At 42.6% G+C, this 17,726-nt stretch overlaps 1 protein-coding gene across 2 annotated transcripts in view; it reads right to left on the bottom strand.

Moving 5' to 3' along the window:
- DGCR8 (DGCR8 microprocessor complex subunit) overlaps positions 1 to 16,254 on the bottom strand; it is a 31,938-nt gene extending 15,684 nt beyond the window's left edge. Inside the window, exons 1-7 of one of the 2 annotated variants that reach the window (XM_075216807.1) lie at positions 16,058 to 16,254; positions 5,574 to 6,568; positions 5,105 to 5,264; positions 4,694 to 4,836; positions 3,860 to 4,130; positions 2,911 to 3,108; positions 2,565 to 2,666 (exon numbers count right to left, since the gene is read on the bottom strand). In XM_075216807.1, coding sequence (XP_075072908.1) covers positions 2,565 to 2,666; positions 2,911 to 3,108; positions 3,860 to 4,130; positions 4,694 to 4,836; positions 5,105 to 5,264; positions 5,574 to 6,296 — 1,597 coding nt within the window. In that variant the 5' untranslated portion in view covers positions 6,297 to 6,568; positions 16,058 to 16,254. The remainder of the gene's footprint in view (positions 1 to 2,564; positions 2,667 to 2,910; positions 3,109 to 3,859; positions 4,131 to 4,693; positions 4,837 to 5,104; positions 5,265 to 5,573; positions 6,569 to 16,057) is intronic. The other variant, XM_075216815.1, reaches the window with a different exon arrangement.
- Positions 16,255 to 17,726: the final 1,472 nt, after the last annotated feature.

Below are 17,726 nucleotides of genomic sequence, written 5' to 3'. Positions count from 1 at the left end.
AAGTTCCAACGCATAGTCATTTATAATCGAATGTAATAGATTTAATAGTTTAATATAATAATGCTAAAACCACTTTGTTGATATCTAAGGTTTGGGATTTAGGAAACATCATGTTTCATAATCCACTTTTTCCCATCAGACATCCGTTACTATCGGCTAAGCGGCCGCATCTTGCGTATATGGATGATAGAGGAATAATGATTAGAATGATATTGAGTGTGTAATGCAAATAGACCAGTTTAAACTAGTTTTTCAGCGGGCAGATACATATACAGCTGTTGAAGAGTTGACCCCCACCCTTTGCGGGCATTGTCTGAACCGACCTATGACCTGCATTATATTGGACTGCTCTGAATCCTGAATCTATGGAAACACGACGAGACATCACTACTGGTTTTTTTTTATGCATCACAAACTGTATATAAACCAGGCTCTGGGTTCCCTATACACTCTACTTGACCACAGACTTCAGGATTAAATGACTGTATGCTGGATCCAGGGTGCTTGCGTATGTATCGGCTGTACTTATTCTATTGAATAGAATATATTGCATCTCGCTATTAAATCACTTTGTCCACTGCGATTTGATGTGGTTGCAACGCACAATCTTCATTGTTGGCGACTAAACGAACATAACCTTTAAATCTGTTATCTTCATCTCATAACCATCTGTCTCACTGTACACACTACAGATCTGTTTACACGGCTGGTCATGAGTGCATACACACTTCCACATTTGCTCAACATCGTTTAATTGTCGATAGTCAATCTTAGGTTAGGTACACACTACATAAATTTTCTCCAGATGTGTTATCTATAACTATTTTACCAATGACTGATAAAAAAAAGTTCCGATCAGCATGCAGGCTCATGAGTATACATTATACACGGGGTGTCTCTTCAGATCTGTGCTCATCTGTCATTACCATTGACTGAAAAGATCACAACTCTGTAAACTCTATGGAGATCCTGAACGTGAGTGCATAGATACTGCAGAATTGGAACGATATCATTCCATTGCTGAATGAGATTTTCAGTTCAGGTTAAAAATATCGATCAACAATTTCATGTGCTTTGGAACGGAAATCTTTCACCGTTCCAGTGTACACAACTGTGCTTTTGTCCCAATCAGTCGTTTATCATCTGATTGGCCAGATAATCTGCTGAAAACACTGTAGTAAATTTATAAAACCACAATTAACAAATGCGATGTAATTCATAAAGATAAAACATGATTGTAGGTAGGAGCATACACATTCTTGCACTATCTGATCTAGCATTCGTTTCTAGTGCGATCTGCATAATTGCATCAGTGTGTACCCAGCTAAGGTGTTTGTCTTTATACATAAAAATTGTAATGCCCAATTTAGTTGATTTTTAAAGACTTTGTCACATTATAGAGAACATTGTATAAGGCTAGGTATACACTACAGAATTTTCCGACCAATGTGTTATCTACAACGATTTTACTAACGACTGTAAAAATAAATAAATAAAAGGCTCCATCAGCATGCCAATTCATGTGTACACACTATACAGGTTTTAAAAGATTTACCCTCAGATCTGTGCTCAACGGTCGGCTGAAAAGATCATGACTCTAAACTCTGTGAAGACCCTGATACCGATTTCCTACACACTGCAGAATTGGAAGGCGGTTGGAACGAGATTTTTCAACAGTACAACCAATCAAATGAAACCATGATTGGTACTTTGGAACGACTCACCCTAATCGTGCAAGTATACACTAATGCAATATCAGGCCAACGGGGCGTTTGTCAGCTGTTTGGCCTGATAGATGGCTGATAAACTTGTAGTGTGTACCTAGCCTTAATGAAAGTAGTTTTCAAGGTATTCACACACGGAAACATTTTATAAATTTTACATTGAGAAATAGTTTGTACAAATATTCCAATGAACATATTGTTTGTCAATCAATAATCCAAATCTGATAAAATTGATATATTGCACATGTGAGGTGGAGTGGAGGTCACTTAAAATATGATTGTTCAACTTGCTCAAACACACGAGTTCTTATTGTTTAAGTAGTAGCCAATCAAAATGATCACATTTGGACAATCTCATTTTCAAAGAGCTTTTAGAATAGATTGCATCACTTAAATGTTTTGCATGCCACCATATACATAGCTATAATTGCAAGATCATAATTATATTTTTTTGTGGCGCAATCATTTTGTTGTTGTAGTACCATAAATCATTACTACAACAAATTTTCCCACTGTTGTCAAGGAGGTGATGCTATTTAATATTAGATGTACTAAACATGCAACAAATGGCTAATAAACTTAAAATTTCATAAATCCACTATCACTCTGGTAGCTGTGTGTTGGCAATCCTAGTAGTAAATCACATCTTTCTACACAGAACTAGAATTGTTTTACCAAGAGAAAAAGAGCTTCAATAAAATAAAAAATAAAAAAGCCCAAAGCAGAATTCATGTACCTGGTTATGACCAGCAATTATCATTTTCCCTATGCGATGCACTGAACTACTGCAACACTCCATGACACCATGCAGAGGCATGCAATGAATTTTAATTTTCTTACCACATTCAAAAAAGTTGTAAACAGGGCGAACTTTCAGGACTCGCTGCATATATTCATGGAGGATGCAAACTTCAGACTTCCCATTGGGATTAATAACAAACTCTAGCAAATAAAAACATTGGTTGAAAGTCATAAAAACAGGTTTTTAAAACATTATGCCTGCTTTATGTATTAACTGTTATTCTACTAAAAAGGTACAAAGTTGTGCGTGGCAGTCTTAATTCTAAAAAAGTTTTACAGTATTATAAAAGAAAAAGGTTTGACTTGTACAATTTTAGCTGCACCTTGACGGGACAAAAATGTTAGAATGAGTGAAACATTAAAATGTTTCTGCAATGAAACAAACCTTTCTTTGTTGGTGCATCCTGAACAGACAAGGTTATAAGTTTCTGATTCGCAGGTAAAATGGGTCTCTCAGACTCTGCCTGCTTGCGTTTCACTTCACGATTGAACTGTCGTCTTTCTGCCCATGTCCTGAATTTCTTAACAGTAACCTGCTCAAAATCAAATCTTTTTTCCAAATAACTTCGGAAATCTTCAAGGTCTAAGAACACAAATAATTAATGTGATATTTAAGAATGTATGTAACCACAATTTGCATTCAATATTCAACAATCAACATAGGTATGTCCAAAACCACAGGACTCCCACGCATGTTTCCCTTCAAGCTAAAGCTTAGGAGGCTCTTTTGGTAAACATTTGAAGTATACATTTCTTTGCAGACAGCAGATGGTCTAGCAGTGTTGGCTAACCTGTGACACTCCAGGTGTTGTGAAACTACAAGTCCCAGCATACCCTTCCAGCAATAAACTGCTATATATATTGGCAAAGCATGCTGGGACTTGTAGTTTTACAACACCTGGAGTGCCACAGGTTAGCCAGCACTGGTCTAGCACTATACTATTAAGCTCATTTTCTCATACTTGCAAAACAGAGAACGAGAACTCGGACACTTAACGAGAACAGAAAGTGGCAGTCATTAAGGAAAGTAAAGCAAAAAAATAAAAAGGCGTAACTTTGCACCTGTGCAAAACCATGTCGCATTGGAAGTGGAGGTAAAATTAAAATGTGGGAACAGATTTATAGTTCGTGTAGGGCATGTCCTAGATCAAAAAAAAAAAAAAGTAGTATTTTCTCAAGAAAAATAATAAACTAGTTTGCACCCCTTGCATTGTGATCACGTTTACTCCTCTTTTTTCCCTTACTCTCCTTAATGACTCAGTATTTTACTTTACTAACTTTGGACCTATGTAAAATATTTTGTTTATATGTTTGTATTACTTAACTATACTCACCAATGGATTCATCTTTGCAGACTTCCACTTTTGCCTTCACCTGGCCCAGTGCTCCCTGTGCTATGTCCCCTGGAGGCTCTTTGTCATCTGAACCAAAGCTATCAGCAGCAGTGGAGTCTGGCTCTTCAGGCTGGTCCTCCAAAGATTTATTACATGGCGATTCCAATGGACGGCGGGCTGACATGATGTCATTGTTCTGCTCCTTCACTTCATTATCCTTCATTTTCTTATAATGCAAGCAAGGAATACTGCTGATGGGAGGATCATGTTTCTGAAATGACAAATAAAGGATCTCAGTGGATGTCAAGAATTATACAGAAATTTATATCCCACATATTCAGCCTACCTATCTTTGGTTACACAGAATTATATAACCACACCACTGAGAGCATAACTAAATATTAGAACACAAACCAGCGAGTTTGAATCCAGGTATGCGACCCTCTGCCGTATCATCCTGATTAATAGTCCAACATTGACAGAGAGTAATAGTATTGGAAACATAAGTGACGTGATCGTATAATGATCGAAAGGGGCAGATCTGGAATCAAACTGGCTGATTTTATGGTCTTTAGCATTAGCTAAGCCAGCCACTGCGCAAAGGATATATATGTTGTTACAAACAAATAAAGCATTTGATTATTTAATAAAGTTGAATAGATGAAGGGAAACACCTGTTAATGTATACATGAAGGTGGACCTATCCTTTGAGGAAAGAAAGTATTCACTGTGTATAAGCTGAATATAAAGAAAAGTAGCAAATGTGGTTTGCCATTTAAAACAAGTAAAGCAGTAAGAGAGGCAGACAAGCATGTCATATCCTGGTGTACATACTCTTATGCTTCCAGTTCCCAAGAAATAAGGCCTGGACCAGGTGACTACTCTTGTTTCTCTATGTAAATAGACAGGAATGCCGGAGTTATGGAATGTCATGATCCATCCATCAGGTAAGGGTTCTGTAGGAGGGCGACCACGGCCTTTATGAAGGAATAAAGAAAAATATACCCACATTATGCCAAGTTTCTGTATAACACAATAAAATATACCTTCTCTTCTGGTTACTAAACGTTGTCCTAATGTAAGGTGAAATAAAAATGAATCGCTACTTATATCTAATTTACAACATTACATATTTGTTTACTTTAGGTGAGCCAGTGCTCTATGAATTAACTTCTTAAAGTTTGCACAGTCATAGCATGCATTCAACACTGGTGCACAGCACAAAAAGAGCAAAACATTTCTTACTTTTCAAAACGGTTTTTATTTTGGTTATCATTGGTTGCACACTGGTCTCTCCATCTGAATGGTGGTCACTTTCATGGTCATATTTTTCTTCCAGTTTTCTCTTCTTGGGTATATGAAGACTTTCCTCCAGCAGCGCATCCACATCGTTATCAAAGTCATCCTGCAAAACAAATCATCAGGCACGCCCCCTCTTCCAATAGGTGGGAGAGGTAAAATCCCTTTTACACTGAGCACAATGTACCTCCAATCTGGAGCTAGAGGGGATGGCAAAAAAACATGTCTACAATATGCTGTGACAACACAACAATCACATACAATCAGTAATATACATTAAACATATCTGACCAGTGGTTAGGATGCATATGACAAAGCACTATAATTCATTAAAAATGGCAATCTGTCTGAACAAATGAGGACATGCTTAGAATTAGTTCGGTATGGGGTGTAGTATCAACAGTTACAAACATACCTCGTAGTTGTATATCAGGGATTCCTCATCAATCTTATCATTCTGAAGAATAGATTCCGGTGCAAACTCGGCTCCATCGTCATCTACATCCATCACATTCTCAGTGAAATCCTCCAGATCATCAAGAACAGCATATTCCACTTTCTTTTCCTGATCAGTTTCTGCCTCCTCATTTTTTTTATTTGAAATGTCATTATTACCCACAAATTTACCATTGCTACTGCTAGCAAAAGGACAAACATGCAAGTCTCCATTAACAGTTTTATTGCTATCTATGGCTGTCTGACCCTCTGACCCTGCTCCAGTGTACAGAACCTTTCTATCTTTGCTCCTGCAACTCTCTGTAAAACTTACACTAATTTTAACATCTTTAAGCAACTTGAGATCAGGAGTAAATCTCTTAACTGCTGGTGCATGTCTAGCTGTTCTGGGACTTTGGTCACTTTGTAAAGGATCTACTACTGTAAGTTGACTCTTGTATGAAGACGACCCTTTAGTAAGTAGCTGTGCTCCGTAGTTTAGCTGCAGGTCCCCAGCTGGGGTTTGTGACTGTCCATCACCACCAGAGCCAACGTCCATTACCTCTGCGTCACTGGACGTTTGCAGGGGAGGTGGTGGAGGCTCTTCATTTGGCGGCAGAGGTGGGGGACAAGCAGGTGTGAATTCCATCTCCTTGTTTCCAGGTTCGTCAGGGGGAGGGGCTACAACCTCACACTGCTCCATACTTAATACTAAATTAGCACAACTAAAGACTATACAAAAAGTACTTAACAAATAACTATTCTTATTTGTAGCAGGTGACTGTCCAACAATGTGGATATAGCATATCTCAATTGGCAGCACGGATGATTCAGTTAAGCTGACTACATTGCTCTTTTCATTAATGTAGACAGCCTTCAGAAATACTGTCTCTATTACTGGAAATCACAATGTATTCAGCTTAAGAAGAGTTATCGCTAGGCAGACATTGTGGTACTTGACGCTTTTTCTTCTACCTGGAAAAAAAAAAGAGACAAAGAAAGGAAAACAAAACAAACAATTATTAGGTGTGCTAGTCAAATGCAGAGAATCAAATAAAGTAAAGACTTAATAAGTATGTTGAGTATTAGATTTTCATTTCTCATCCCAAAGTTATTTTGAAAGGCGTTATCTTTTTAGATTACTAGGAAACATGCTGATTCTCAATCCTTACATAAAATGACAGACATCAGAAAGGGAGTGGAAAAAACATGAAATTTTCTGTCGCTCCAATTGTTAAAGATTAGTTATTCAGGCGTTATATTGAGTAACTAAGTGCACAACTTTAAATAAACTCCTTTTCTCTCGTTTTTTTTTTGCATTATAAAATGAGTGCCAGCAAAGGAAAGCAACAATAAACTAGGGTTTTTATTTTTACTGCATACAGTCAGGTTTTGAGGTGTCATATCTGGCTTTCCAGGACTACAATGAGTGTTTCAGAAATCTTTCTCAATACATGTTCCAGGCGTTACTTCAAATTAGTTGCATCATAGAATAGAATGAATCAAGAAAGTACAAATGTTTACAGAGAAACTTAATACAGATGGATCAACAGTTATCCCGACTCAGATCAATGCATTGTATGTTAATTAACACCAATAGTAAGGCTTGTCAAATGGCCTCAACCAACCAAAATAAGACTATTGAAGAATGGACAATTCTACCATACTAATATGAACACCTGATAACCAGACCATGTAGGCTTGTATGCCACATTGAATGGAGCACAAGCTGGTATATGTTGGTCATATGGGCTGTGTAACATACTTAGACAAAATGCTGTCATTAAGTATAGTTTGTCATGTTCAGAAGTTGTCAATATATTATGAAACACAACCCCTATACTTTTTGTACATGGCTCACACTTATTGTTAGATAATTGGCAACAACTATAATAATGGTGGTAAATGAATTGGCAAAACAAATAGTATATTTAAAAAATAAAGCTAGCTTCTGGAAGATTGGACAAGCATATATACACACATTTTAGATTTGATTAAGCGAGAACCCACAAAGAATCAAGATTATAACATTTTAGACAAATTTAAAGTTATAACACTTTATATATAGCCATCAATTGTGGACACTAGTAGAAGCATTCTCTGTCCACTCTTAATATATGCCTGGTGAGTGACAGGTGACTGAGTTGAGTCCATAATCACACAGTCCTGACAAATTTTTCATCGCACACCCCTGCCTCCCAAAAAAACTCAACTGTTTAGTTTTTTTTATCTTTCGGGAGAGAGAGAGGATGCAGTAGCTTAACTCATTTATATATTGGCATTGACCGCCTATGAAGGAGAGTTTTAAAGTATTCTTCCAAACAGAACACTTTAGAAGTTAATTCAACCTCAAGGGTATAACAGCCGCCATTAGAGCCTGGCAGCTTAGTTGCAGCTGCGGAGGATAAAAAAAGCCAAACATTTTTATTTTGCAGCTATGAAGGTAAAGATACATTATTCAGTGTTAAGCTGACATTCCACAGCAGTTCTGTTAATAAGTAAAACATTACCTTCCCCTCTACTACAGACAGCTGATGCTCCTCCCATATATTTAGAATATGTCCTGATTGGATCTTAGTTGATGTGACACCACCACACAGAAAACTGTCCCTGTCTTATTAATTAACCAATCCATAAAATGCATTTCTTTAAAGACAGTGTTTAGCTGTCCATCACGGTCTGCTTGTTTAGTCATTGAAGTATATACCTACTAACATGCCAGCCTGCTGCAGAGGAGCGAGAGAGAGCATTGTGGACTTCTTTAGATATGTATAAACAATGCAGTAATTTAATATACATTATTCAGCTTGGAAATAAAGAGCCTTTGCTCTATGTTAATAAACAAATAGTGTCTTTAATTGCTCTTTAAGGTCACTGTGTCAATTTAGTTAAGGTGGAAGCCAGGGGAGGGCAACAGGTAACCCGCCAGCAAGCCTGTGGAGCCTTCACTTAAGGCGGCCCCCCATCCTGCTGCTTCAGATATCACTTATTCTCTGCAAGCAAAGAATAATAGAGAATGGGAGCAGCTGGCTTCCATGTCATGTGACCACCTCAACACTGCGGGGAGGTCACATAGCATGGCCAATCATAGGCCTGTAATGGGTTAGTGATCTGCACTTTTGGACTACATCCTCTCCCTCCTTCATCTGTGTGTTCTGGCTGTTCAGGTAAGTGTGTGGCATGTGCTGAGGCCTGTGAGGGGAAGATAAAAGTGGCATGTAGGGCATGTAGAGAGGTCTAAGTGATTTGTGGGGGAGGTTTGAAACACAAGGGGGTGTGAGAGCATGTGGCAATATTTTGAAGCATGTGGGTGCATTTTGGGTAGGGATGTGCACCGGCCACTTTTGGTGTCTCGTGTTTTGGATTCGGATTTGTTTCGCAAAACACCTGACGAAAGGTTTTGGTTCGGATTTAAGGATTTGGATTTATTTTTAAAAAAAACATAAAAAGTGCTAAAAACCAGTTTTGTGGGTTTTTTTTCCCCTCCTACGCTATTATTAACCTCAATAATATTCAATAACAATCATTTCCACTAATTTCCAGTCTATTCTGAACACCTCACAATATTGTTTTTAGGCCAAAAGGTTGCACCGAGGTAGCTTGAGCACATAATGCCAAAAAAAAGAGGTACAAGATGGAATTGTTCTGGGCCCTCCCTCCCACCCCTCGCCTTCAATTGTTTGGCCGCCGGAAATATCCGAACAGTGCTCAGATCCCGTTCGGATCCGCACTGTTCGGGTGGGCTCGGATTAGCGGAATCCGAGCCCGCTCATCTCTAATTTTGGGGTGAGTGCTGTGGGGGGTGCCAAAGTTTTCAAATTAAAGATAATGTGTGGTCCTTGTGGAGGTTGGAGGCCCTTGAAGTATGTCGGCTTGCCCATCACTGGAGTAAGCAGTGTACCACACTGCAATGGAATTGATGTTGACTGAGAAGCATTGTGCCATTTATCCCAAAAAATGTATCCCAGGGAAATGACTAGTTTGGGGTTTTGTAGCTTTTCTTTGGGAATGTGTATTCTGCAACTGTCTGAAGAAAGGACCCATGTTAATCTTATGTTAATTAGACCTTTTGATGTGTGAGAGTCCAACACCTGAAGGACAGGAAGGTTTAATTAGACTTGCTGTTAGATTTACTCTGTCTAAAACAAGAAAAAGGAAATCACAGCAAGTTTTAGGATATCACAGATAAGTGTAAATATTGCATGTAAATCCACGTTTGGGTAAACACACTGCATTGTGATACTAAAAATAGCTCAGACATCAGGGGACTGGCTTACCCTGTGAGGCGGTGTCCAAACTGTATTAAAAAAAGCACTGTTTTGTATTGAACGTTGTTCTTCTTGTTTCATCTGACCTGCTCACTGGTACCTTCAACCAGGGTGACCAAACAAACATCACTTGCTTCAAAGACCTGCTTGGAAACTTATCTATCCCTGTGACCTACAGATTAGACCTAACTCTAATCTGGTCCCAGCTATTCTGAGATTTGGACTCATCTTTCCGGTACCACTGCTCTACCCAGCAGCTCTGACCAGTGCGATAGGCCAAGGGGGGGGGGAAATCGATCCACAACAACCCTGATCCATAGAACGAAGTAAGGGGTTCCAGCCCAGGTACACCAGTAATTGGGTACACTAGCAGTGTCAGTTACCCAGAAGAAACCCGGTACTGAATGCCGATAAGGAGTCCAGCGGTGGCAGCATTTGTAAGCCCGTCCTACTGCGGTTAGAGGGCGTATTTGGGATAAAGAAAGGGAACTTTGGCAAAGTAAACCCAGCCGGTTTCCTGCAACAACAGACAGGGTGGCATAGGTGGTCCATCCTGTCAGTCTCTGTTACATTGTACGCTGCATACGGCATGCTGTATTGTGCTATGTATTATGTTAGCTACGTGTATTGTATTTATTTTATGCTAATGTGTGTCTGGGTACTATCTGGTTTATGTATTGTGGCGACTTATAAACAATGATGATTCTCCACACTTCTTCTGTGGCATACTTTATTGCAGCATGAATCTGAGATTCATGCTGCAATAAAGTATGATATGGTGGATAGGTGAAGAACTTGAGCGAGTTAAGTATGTGGGTGGTGTATCCATTAGAATAAAAATGATATGTTAGGGAAAAGAAATTTAAACAGCATATTAACTTTTAATGAAAAGTTGACATAGACTTGTTTACAAAATAAAAAGCTAATACTACCAGTGTTACTTCAGGTGAAAGCAACATAAAACCTGGATGTTTTGCTCCACATTTCTGTGTAGATAGATTAAAACCACCTATACTCAGACAGCACTGCTCAGTCATCAAGGTAAGCACAGCATGTGTCCAATTTACTGGCAAAGTGATGCAATCCTATGCTGGCAGAGGCAGAAGTATTGCACTCCCAGGTGGACTATCTGTACCAGAAGGCAGACGATTTTTAAAACTGCCTATACCACACAATGTAAGGCTGGTGGACTCAACCTAGAGAAAACTGTAGAAACCAGGATAAAAACCATCTTCAGGGCAAAATAATTTTCTTAGCCCTTTGCTGTGGATCATGCCAATATGGTACCCAACTTTCCATCGCTACAACAGGCACCTCTTCGACTCATACTAAAAGGAGACAGGAACAATATATTTTTCTGGGCTAGACTCAAAGGAAGGGAGAAGGAATCTTTGGATTTCTCAGTGGGTGTCCAGAAACAGTAGGCAAGATTTGCATCTGCTAAACCGGCGGTTCCCAAACTGTGCGCCGCGGCTCCCAGGGGTGCCGCGGGCCAAGCATTGAAAAAAAGAAATAACACAGAAACTTACTAATCTGTCGGGCGCCGGGACCCAGCAGACTCCTCTCTCCCGCAGCTGTCACTGAATATCGACGTCAGTAACAAGCTGCTGCGTGAGAGAGGAGACTGCTGGGTCCCGGCGCCCGACAGATTGGTAAGTTTCTGTGTTCTTTCTTTTTATTCTATGGCTGGCGTGCAGCAGAGGAGTGAGAGGGAGTGTGACAGCGGGGAAGAGAGGGTGACAGCGGGGCACAGCAGGACAGAGGAGGGTGACAGCGGGGCACAGCAGGACAGAGGAGGGTGACAGCGGGGCACAGCAGGACAGAGGAGGGTGACAGCGGGGCACAGCAGGACAGAGGAGGGTGACAGCGGGGCACAGCAGGACAGAGGAGGGTGACAGCGGGGCACAGCAGGACAGAGGAGGGTGACAGCGGGGCACAGCAGGACAGAGGAGGGTGACAGCGGGGCACAGCAGGACAGAGGAGGGTGACAGCGGGGCACAGCAGAACAGAGGAGGGTGACAGCGGGGCACAGCAGGACAGAGGAGGGTGACAGCGGGGCACAGCAGGACAGAGGAGGGTGACAGCTGGGGCAGAGAGGGTGACAGCGGGGCACAACAGGACAGAGGAGTGTAACAGGGGCAGAGGAGGGTGACAGCGGGGCAGAGAGGTTGACAGCTGGGGCAGAGAGGTTGACAGCTGGGGCAGAGAGGTTGACAGCGGGGCACAACAGGACAGAGGAGTGTAACAGGGGCAGAGGAGGGTGACAGCGGGGCAGAGAGGTTGACAGCTGGGGCAGAGAGGTTGACAGCGGGGCACAACAGGACAGAGGAGTGTAACAGGGGACAGAAGAGGGTGACAGCAGGGCACAACAGGACAGAGGAGTGTAACAGGGGACAGAAGAGGGTGTCAGCGGGGCACAACAGGACAGAGGAGTGTAACAGGGGACAGAGGAGTGTAACGGGCAGAGGAGGGTGACAGCGGGACACAACAGGGCAGAGGAGGGGCACAGCGGGGCAGAGGAGGGGCACAGCGGGGCAGAGGAGGGGCACAGCGTGAGAGGGACAGTGGAGGGGGACACAACGTGAGAGGGACAGTAGAGGGGGACACAACGTGAGAGGGACAGTGGAGGACACAACGTGAGAGGGGCAGTGGAGGGGGACACAGCGTAGGAGGGGACAGCGTGAGAGAGGGCAGAGGAGGAGGACAGCGTGAGAGAGGGCAGAGGAGGAGGACAGCGTGAGAGAGGGCAGAGGAGGAGGACAGCATGAGAGAGGGCAGAGGAGGAGGACAGCGTGAGAGAGGGCAGAGGAGGGGGACAGCGTGAGAGAGGGCAGAGGAGGGGGACAGCGTGAGAGAGGGCAGAGGAGGTTGACAGAGGGCAGAGGAGGGGGGACATCGTGAGAGAGGGCAGAGGAGGGGGGACATCGTGAGAGAGGGCAGAGGAGGGGGGACATCGTGAGAGAGGGCAGAGGAGGGGGGACATCGTGAGAGAGGGCAGAGGAGGGGGGACATCGTGAGAGAGGGCAGAGGAGGGGGGACATCGTGAGAGAGGGCAGAGGAGGGGGGACATCGTGAGAGAGGGCAGAGGAGGGGGGACATCGTGAGAGAGGGCAGAGGAGGGGGGACATCGTGAGAGAGGGCAGAGGAGGGGGGACATCGTGAGAGAGGGCAGAGGAGGGGGGACATCGTGAGAGAGGGCAGAGGAGGGGGGACATCGTGAGAAAGGGCAGAGGAGGGGGGGCATCGTGAGAGAGGGCAGAGGAGGGGACAGCGTGACAGAGGGGGCAGTGTGAGAGAGGGCAGTGTGTCTGGATGCAGAGGGGCAGAGTGTCTGGATGCAGAGGGGGCATTTTTGCATACAACTAAATAAGTATTTCTGTCCTGACCTAAATACTTATTACAATTTTTTGACCCAACTACTTCTAAAACAGGACTGCTCAATAATTATTTTGGAGGGGTGCCTTGAAAAAATTTGGAGACTCTAAGGGTGCCGCGAACTGCAAAAGTTTGGGAACCACTGTGCTAAACACTAAACAATGTGGCCTCTTCCTATTCCATGGCATAGCTTTACTCCAACTTATTGTTGATGGCTAAATATAATTCTTTGATATGCTTATCTTATCTGAGAAAATTTAATCCTGGCTCTAAAGTAGGCATTCCATCAAAGACTGAATGTAAAGCCAAACATGGACTTCTAGAACCAGGCTATGTGTGGCCTTTGTTTCTAGCATACCCCTTTCCCTTAGAGCAGGTCTGTCCAACCTGCGGCCCTCCAGGTGTTGTGAAACTACAAGCCCCAGCATGCTTTGCCGGTAGACAACCAGTTGATAGCTGGAAGGGCATGCTGGGACTTGTAGTTTCACAACACCAGGAGGGCAGCAGGTTGGACAGGCCTGCCTTAGAGCTAAACATCCTCACTAGTACTCTGTTGCCCCTAATTATTGTGCATGTAGAAGTAGGGGTTTATTTGTTGGCTGTACTGCCATTGGAGATACTAGGCAATAGCATAAATGGCATCTACTTAAAAGGTACAACATAAAATATAATCTGAGTGCTGTGCAAAAATAAGACACAAGTGCCCAAAACAAACAGGCCAAAGTCAGGGCAGAAACTCAAGAATGATCATGGTCCAGGCAGATGCAAGGACAGGCGACAATCCAAACAGTGATCAGGGTCCAAAGAGTGGACAGAACAGGTAACAACCCAAAAATGGTGAGGGTCCAGTCAGAATCCAGAATACAAGAAAATATGGCACTCCAATTCATAACACTGCATGTCACAGGCAGGGAGGAGCAAGCCACTTTGAAGTTCAGGTGTACTTGTATACTGTTCCTAACTAAGCTTTTATTAGCAAGTTGCATACACTGGACGTCCTCTTGCTAATTAATTGTCAACACAGCCATAACTGTATTATATATACCTCCCTGTGTGCTGTTACAAGGCAGTGTGTTATGTTACAGCTTGTAATATTTATGTTGCTTATATAATATCCACCACAGAAAATGCTTCTAAGTAGGCAGAAAACAAAAAACCTGGGAAATGGAGAATTGACAAAATCCTATGATTTGCTCATCATTTCGATCTCCCTCAACATATAGAACCTACAAAGATAGATTTATAAGTTCACATGAGCAAGAAAGAAGTTTAACTGGAATTGAGCTGAACCAGTGCTGTCAACAGAAACATTACTTGTGTTCATGAAACAAATACAGATTGCAAACTTTTGTATGATGATCCTATAAAGTGCCATGATGAATTGTGGACATATATTTAGTTGTTCATGGCTCAAAATTACTGCAATAATGTAACTTTTAAATACATAAAATATCAGTATATGAATTACAGGACCCATTTTCTTCCATAAAAAGCACTTTCATTGAAGATACATGTCAGCAACTTAGATCACACAGACAATGCATACACCAAGTAGCCACAACATTAAAACCACTGACAAGTGAAGTGAACAACAACATTGATTATCTCGTTACAATGACACCTGTCAAGGGGTGGGATATATTAGGCAGCAAGTGAACAGTCAGTTCTTGAAGTTAGAAAAATAGGCAAGCATAAGGATCTGAGCGACTTTGACAAGGGGCAAACTGTAATGGCTAGACGACTAGGTCAGAGCCCCTCCAAAAGGAATGCACAACTGTACCCGAGGAGTTATATCCCTTCAGGGCAACAGTATTGCCTGATGGAAGTGGCCTCTTGCAGCAGGATAATGCACCCTGCCACACTGCAAAAAATGTTCAGGAATAGTTTGAGAAACATGACAGAGTTCAACGAGAAATCGGTGATGTTAGATCACTGAGGGCCTTTGTGACCGTGCCGGAGGCACTCCGAATAAAGCTGGGTACACACTACATAGTTTTCATCCAATAATCGGCTAAATCAGCCAACATACAACCACTCGTTCAAAAGTCGGGTCAGTGTGTGTAGTGACATTTAGGCAGACTTTCGACCAGTCTGCCCAAATGGACGATTGTCGCCTCATTTGGTTGGTCGTACCGTTTAATATTTTCGTTCTAATCTCGTTTCCGCTGTGCAGTGTGTATAAACTTCCGACCGATCCACAACAGGGAGTACGAAATTACAGTCATTGCCCACGACAACATGGCTGTAAAATGTCGCTAAAGGGACGTCCACTCTTCCCTTTATCGTCCTAAACAAGGCTAGTGTGTATGCAGTCCATGGACCGAGCGATTGGACCATCGATCACATGTAAAATCGCTCAGCATAAAAAGTTGGTTGAAATTTTTGTAGCGTGTACCCAGCTTTAGTAAATATGCCCCTTAAATCCTAATTTTAGAGCTTAATAATTAACACGAAAAATAACAGGATGGAAACAAGTCTAGAGAAAAAAAAAAGCATCTGGCGCACCTGATACGCACGAGTGTATATAATGTACACACACACTACACGTACTTGTGTACACACACACTGAACACAGCGCGTCCAGCAGTCTCCGTGCAGCAGCCAGTTGCTGCCGCCCTCACACTCAGCCCCCAGGTACAGACTACACCACCCGGCCTCTCCCCACCAGACACCGCTCTCCCTGTGACACCACGAGAGGTGGCTCCATCTGAGGCCCCCGCCCTAAGAGTCGCCGGCCGGCCCGGCACACACCGCCCCCACGGATAATAACTCCTCTCCTGGGGAGGATGACGGGAGAGAAGAGCGGCGAGCGGGGCTTTACCTTGGCGTCGGCCATCAGGCGGAGGATGGGGGCAGATTACGCGGCTGTGCTGAGGGGGATCCGTGGATGTCGAGCTTCGTCCGTGGTTTCCCTCCCTCCGGTCGGACGTACTCTCCCGTATTGTAGACCACTGTAGTGTAGTATACGCCGCGAAACGTTACCACGGCTCCATCCGGAGCTCTCCAGACGTACGGACACGTCACATCCGCCGTGGTGCACCGATGTCTGCCCTCCCCGGGTCACTGTGTGCTGTTATAATGCAACATTAAAAGATAAGTGTAGCGATCGGTTTGATTCGCTTGGGTCCTGGAAATTGGTTTTAAACATGTATAATATATATGAAATTATTAATCGGAAACCGGGTACGGCTTCCGGTTCGGTGGCTAGGTTGATGTAAATAACATGGCAGCTTCCATGTAAGGTTCACATGCAATACGGATTGACTCAGAATAGATGGAACGTGTGGCTGGAGAGGAGCTGATACAATTTTGCTTTGGTTGCCTGTTTGTGCCTTAAAAACTTGGCTTCTTATGTTAAATATATTTTCACTATGCTATTAGACCTTAGTAATGCACAATAATCACTGTATGGCCCTATATGCCAAATGTATGGAACCTGGGAGTGGCTGTCTACTGATTGTGCTTTTTCCCATGCAGTGAATTTAACAGGTACCTACGCTAAAGGGGATTTAAACATATCACCATGAGCTGACGAAATCCCCTTTGAATTCATGACCTGGCCAGCAAGGGGCCAAAATGGTACCTATACCCTAACCCTGTGTGAGTCAGCTAAATCCCCTTCACCGACTGTACCATTTTGGCACCCTGCTGGCCAGATCATGAATTGGAAGGGGATTTAGGCACCTCACCGTGTAGTGTTTAAGGGGCACATTTATCAATCATCAGCAAAAATGAAAAATAGTTATCAATACTTATCGCATGGATAAGGATTGAACTATTTCTCAAATCTATTAAAAACGGATCACAGAAACAGCAGTTCCGATAAACTGCTGTTTCTGCTGGCGTACATTATCAAGACAAGTTTCCAAAAAAAATGTTTTTCGGAACCTGTTAGATTGAGGCCAGGAGCAGTCACCATACTGTTGAATGGTGACTGCTCCCAAAAACGAAGAGGAGTGCAAAGCAGCAGATATCCACGATATCTGCAGCGATGCACCTTTCATAAATATCTGGATGACACAGAGGGACCTTAATTTCACTGTAAGAGCACTATCGTGCTTTCTTAAATATGCCCCTAAATCCCCTTCAGCGTAGGTACCTGGTCCATTCACTGCATGGGAAATTGCACACTCAATGTAAGCTAGCTAGATCCCTTTCCCTGAAAGTGAATTAATTGGAAGGGGATTTAGCCAGCTCAGAGGGGGGATTACTATTCACTTACAGACTCACCTTTTACATTTATATTGTATCAATGTGTGAGAGTTTGCAAAATGAAAATGACATATCCATATAAGTAATCATTATGTTATAGCTTTAAAAGAAATTAGCAGATATTATAGTCAGAATGAGAAGAGGAAAAAGATTGAAGCCTTGAAAAAATGTTACATAAACATGTTCTCAGAGAACATGGACAGCTGAAGGTTCTATGAAAAGTAACATTAAGACTGGTGGCAGAATGCCTGAGAAGATAATAACATAAGAAAGATTTG

Source organism: Mixophyes fleayi, chromosome 1 (assembly GCF_038048845.1).
Source record: "Mixophyes fleayi isolate aMixFle1 chromosome 1, aMixFle1.hap1, whole genome shotgun sequence".
Lineage (NCBI taxonomy): Eukaryota > Metazoa > Chordata > Amphibia > Anura > Limnodynastidae > Mixophyes > Mixophyes fleayi.
This window is presented reverse-complemented; position numbering and strand designations above follow the sequence as displayed.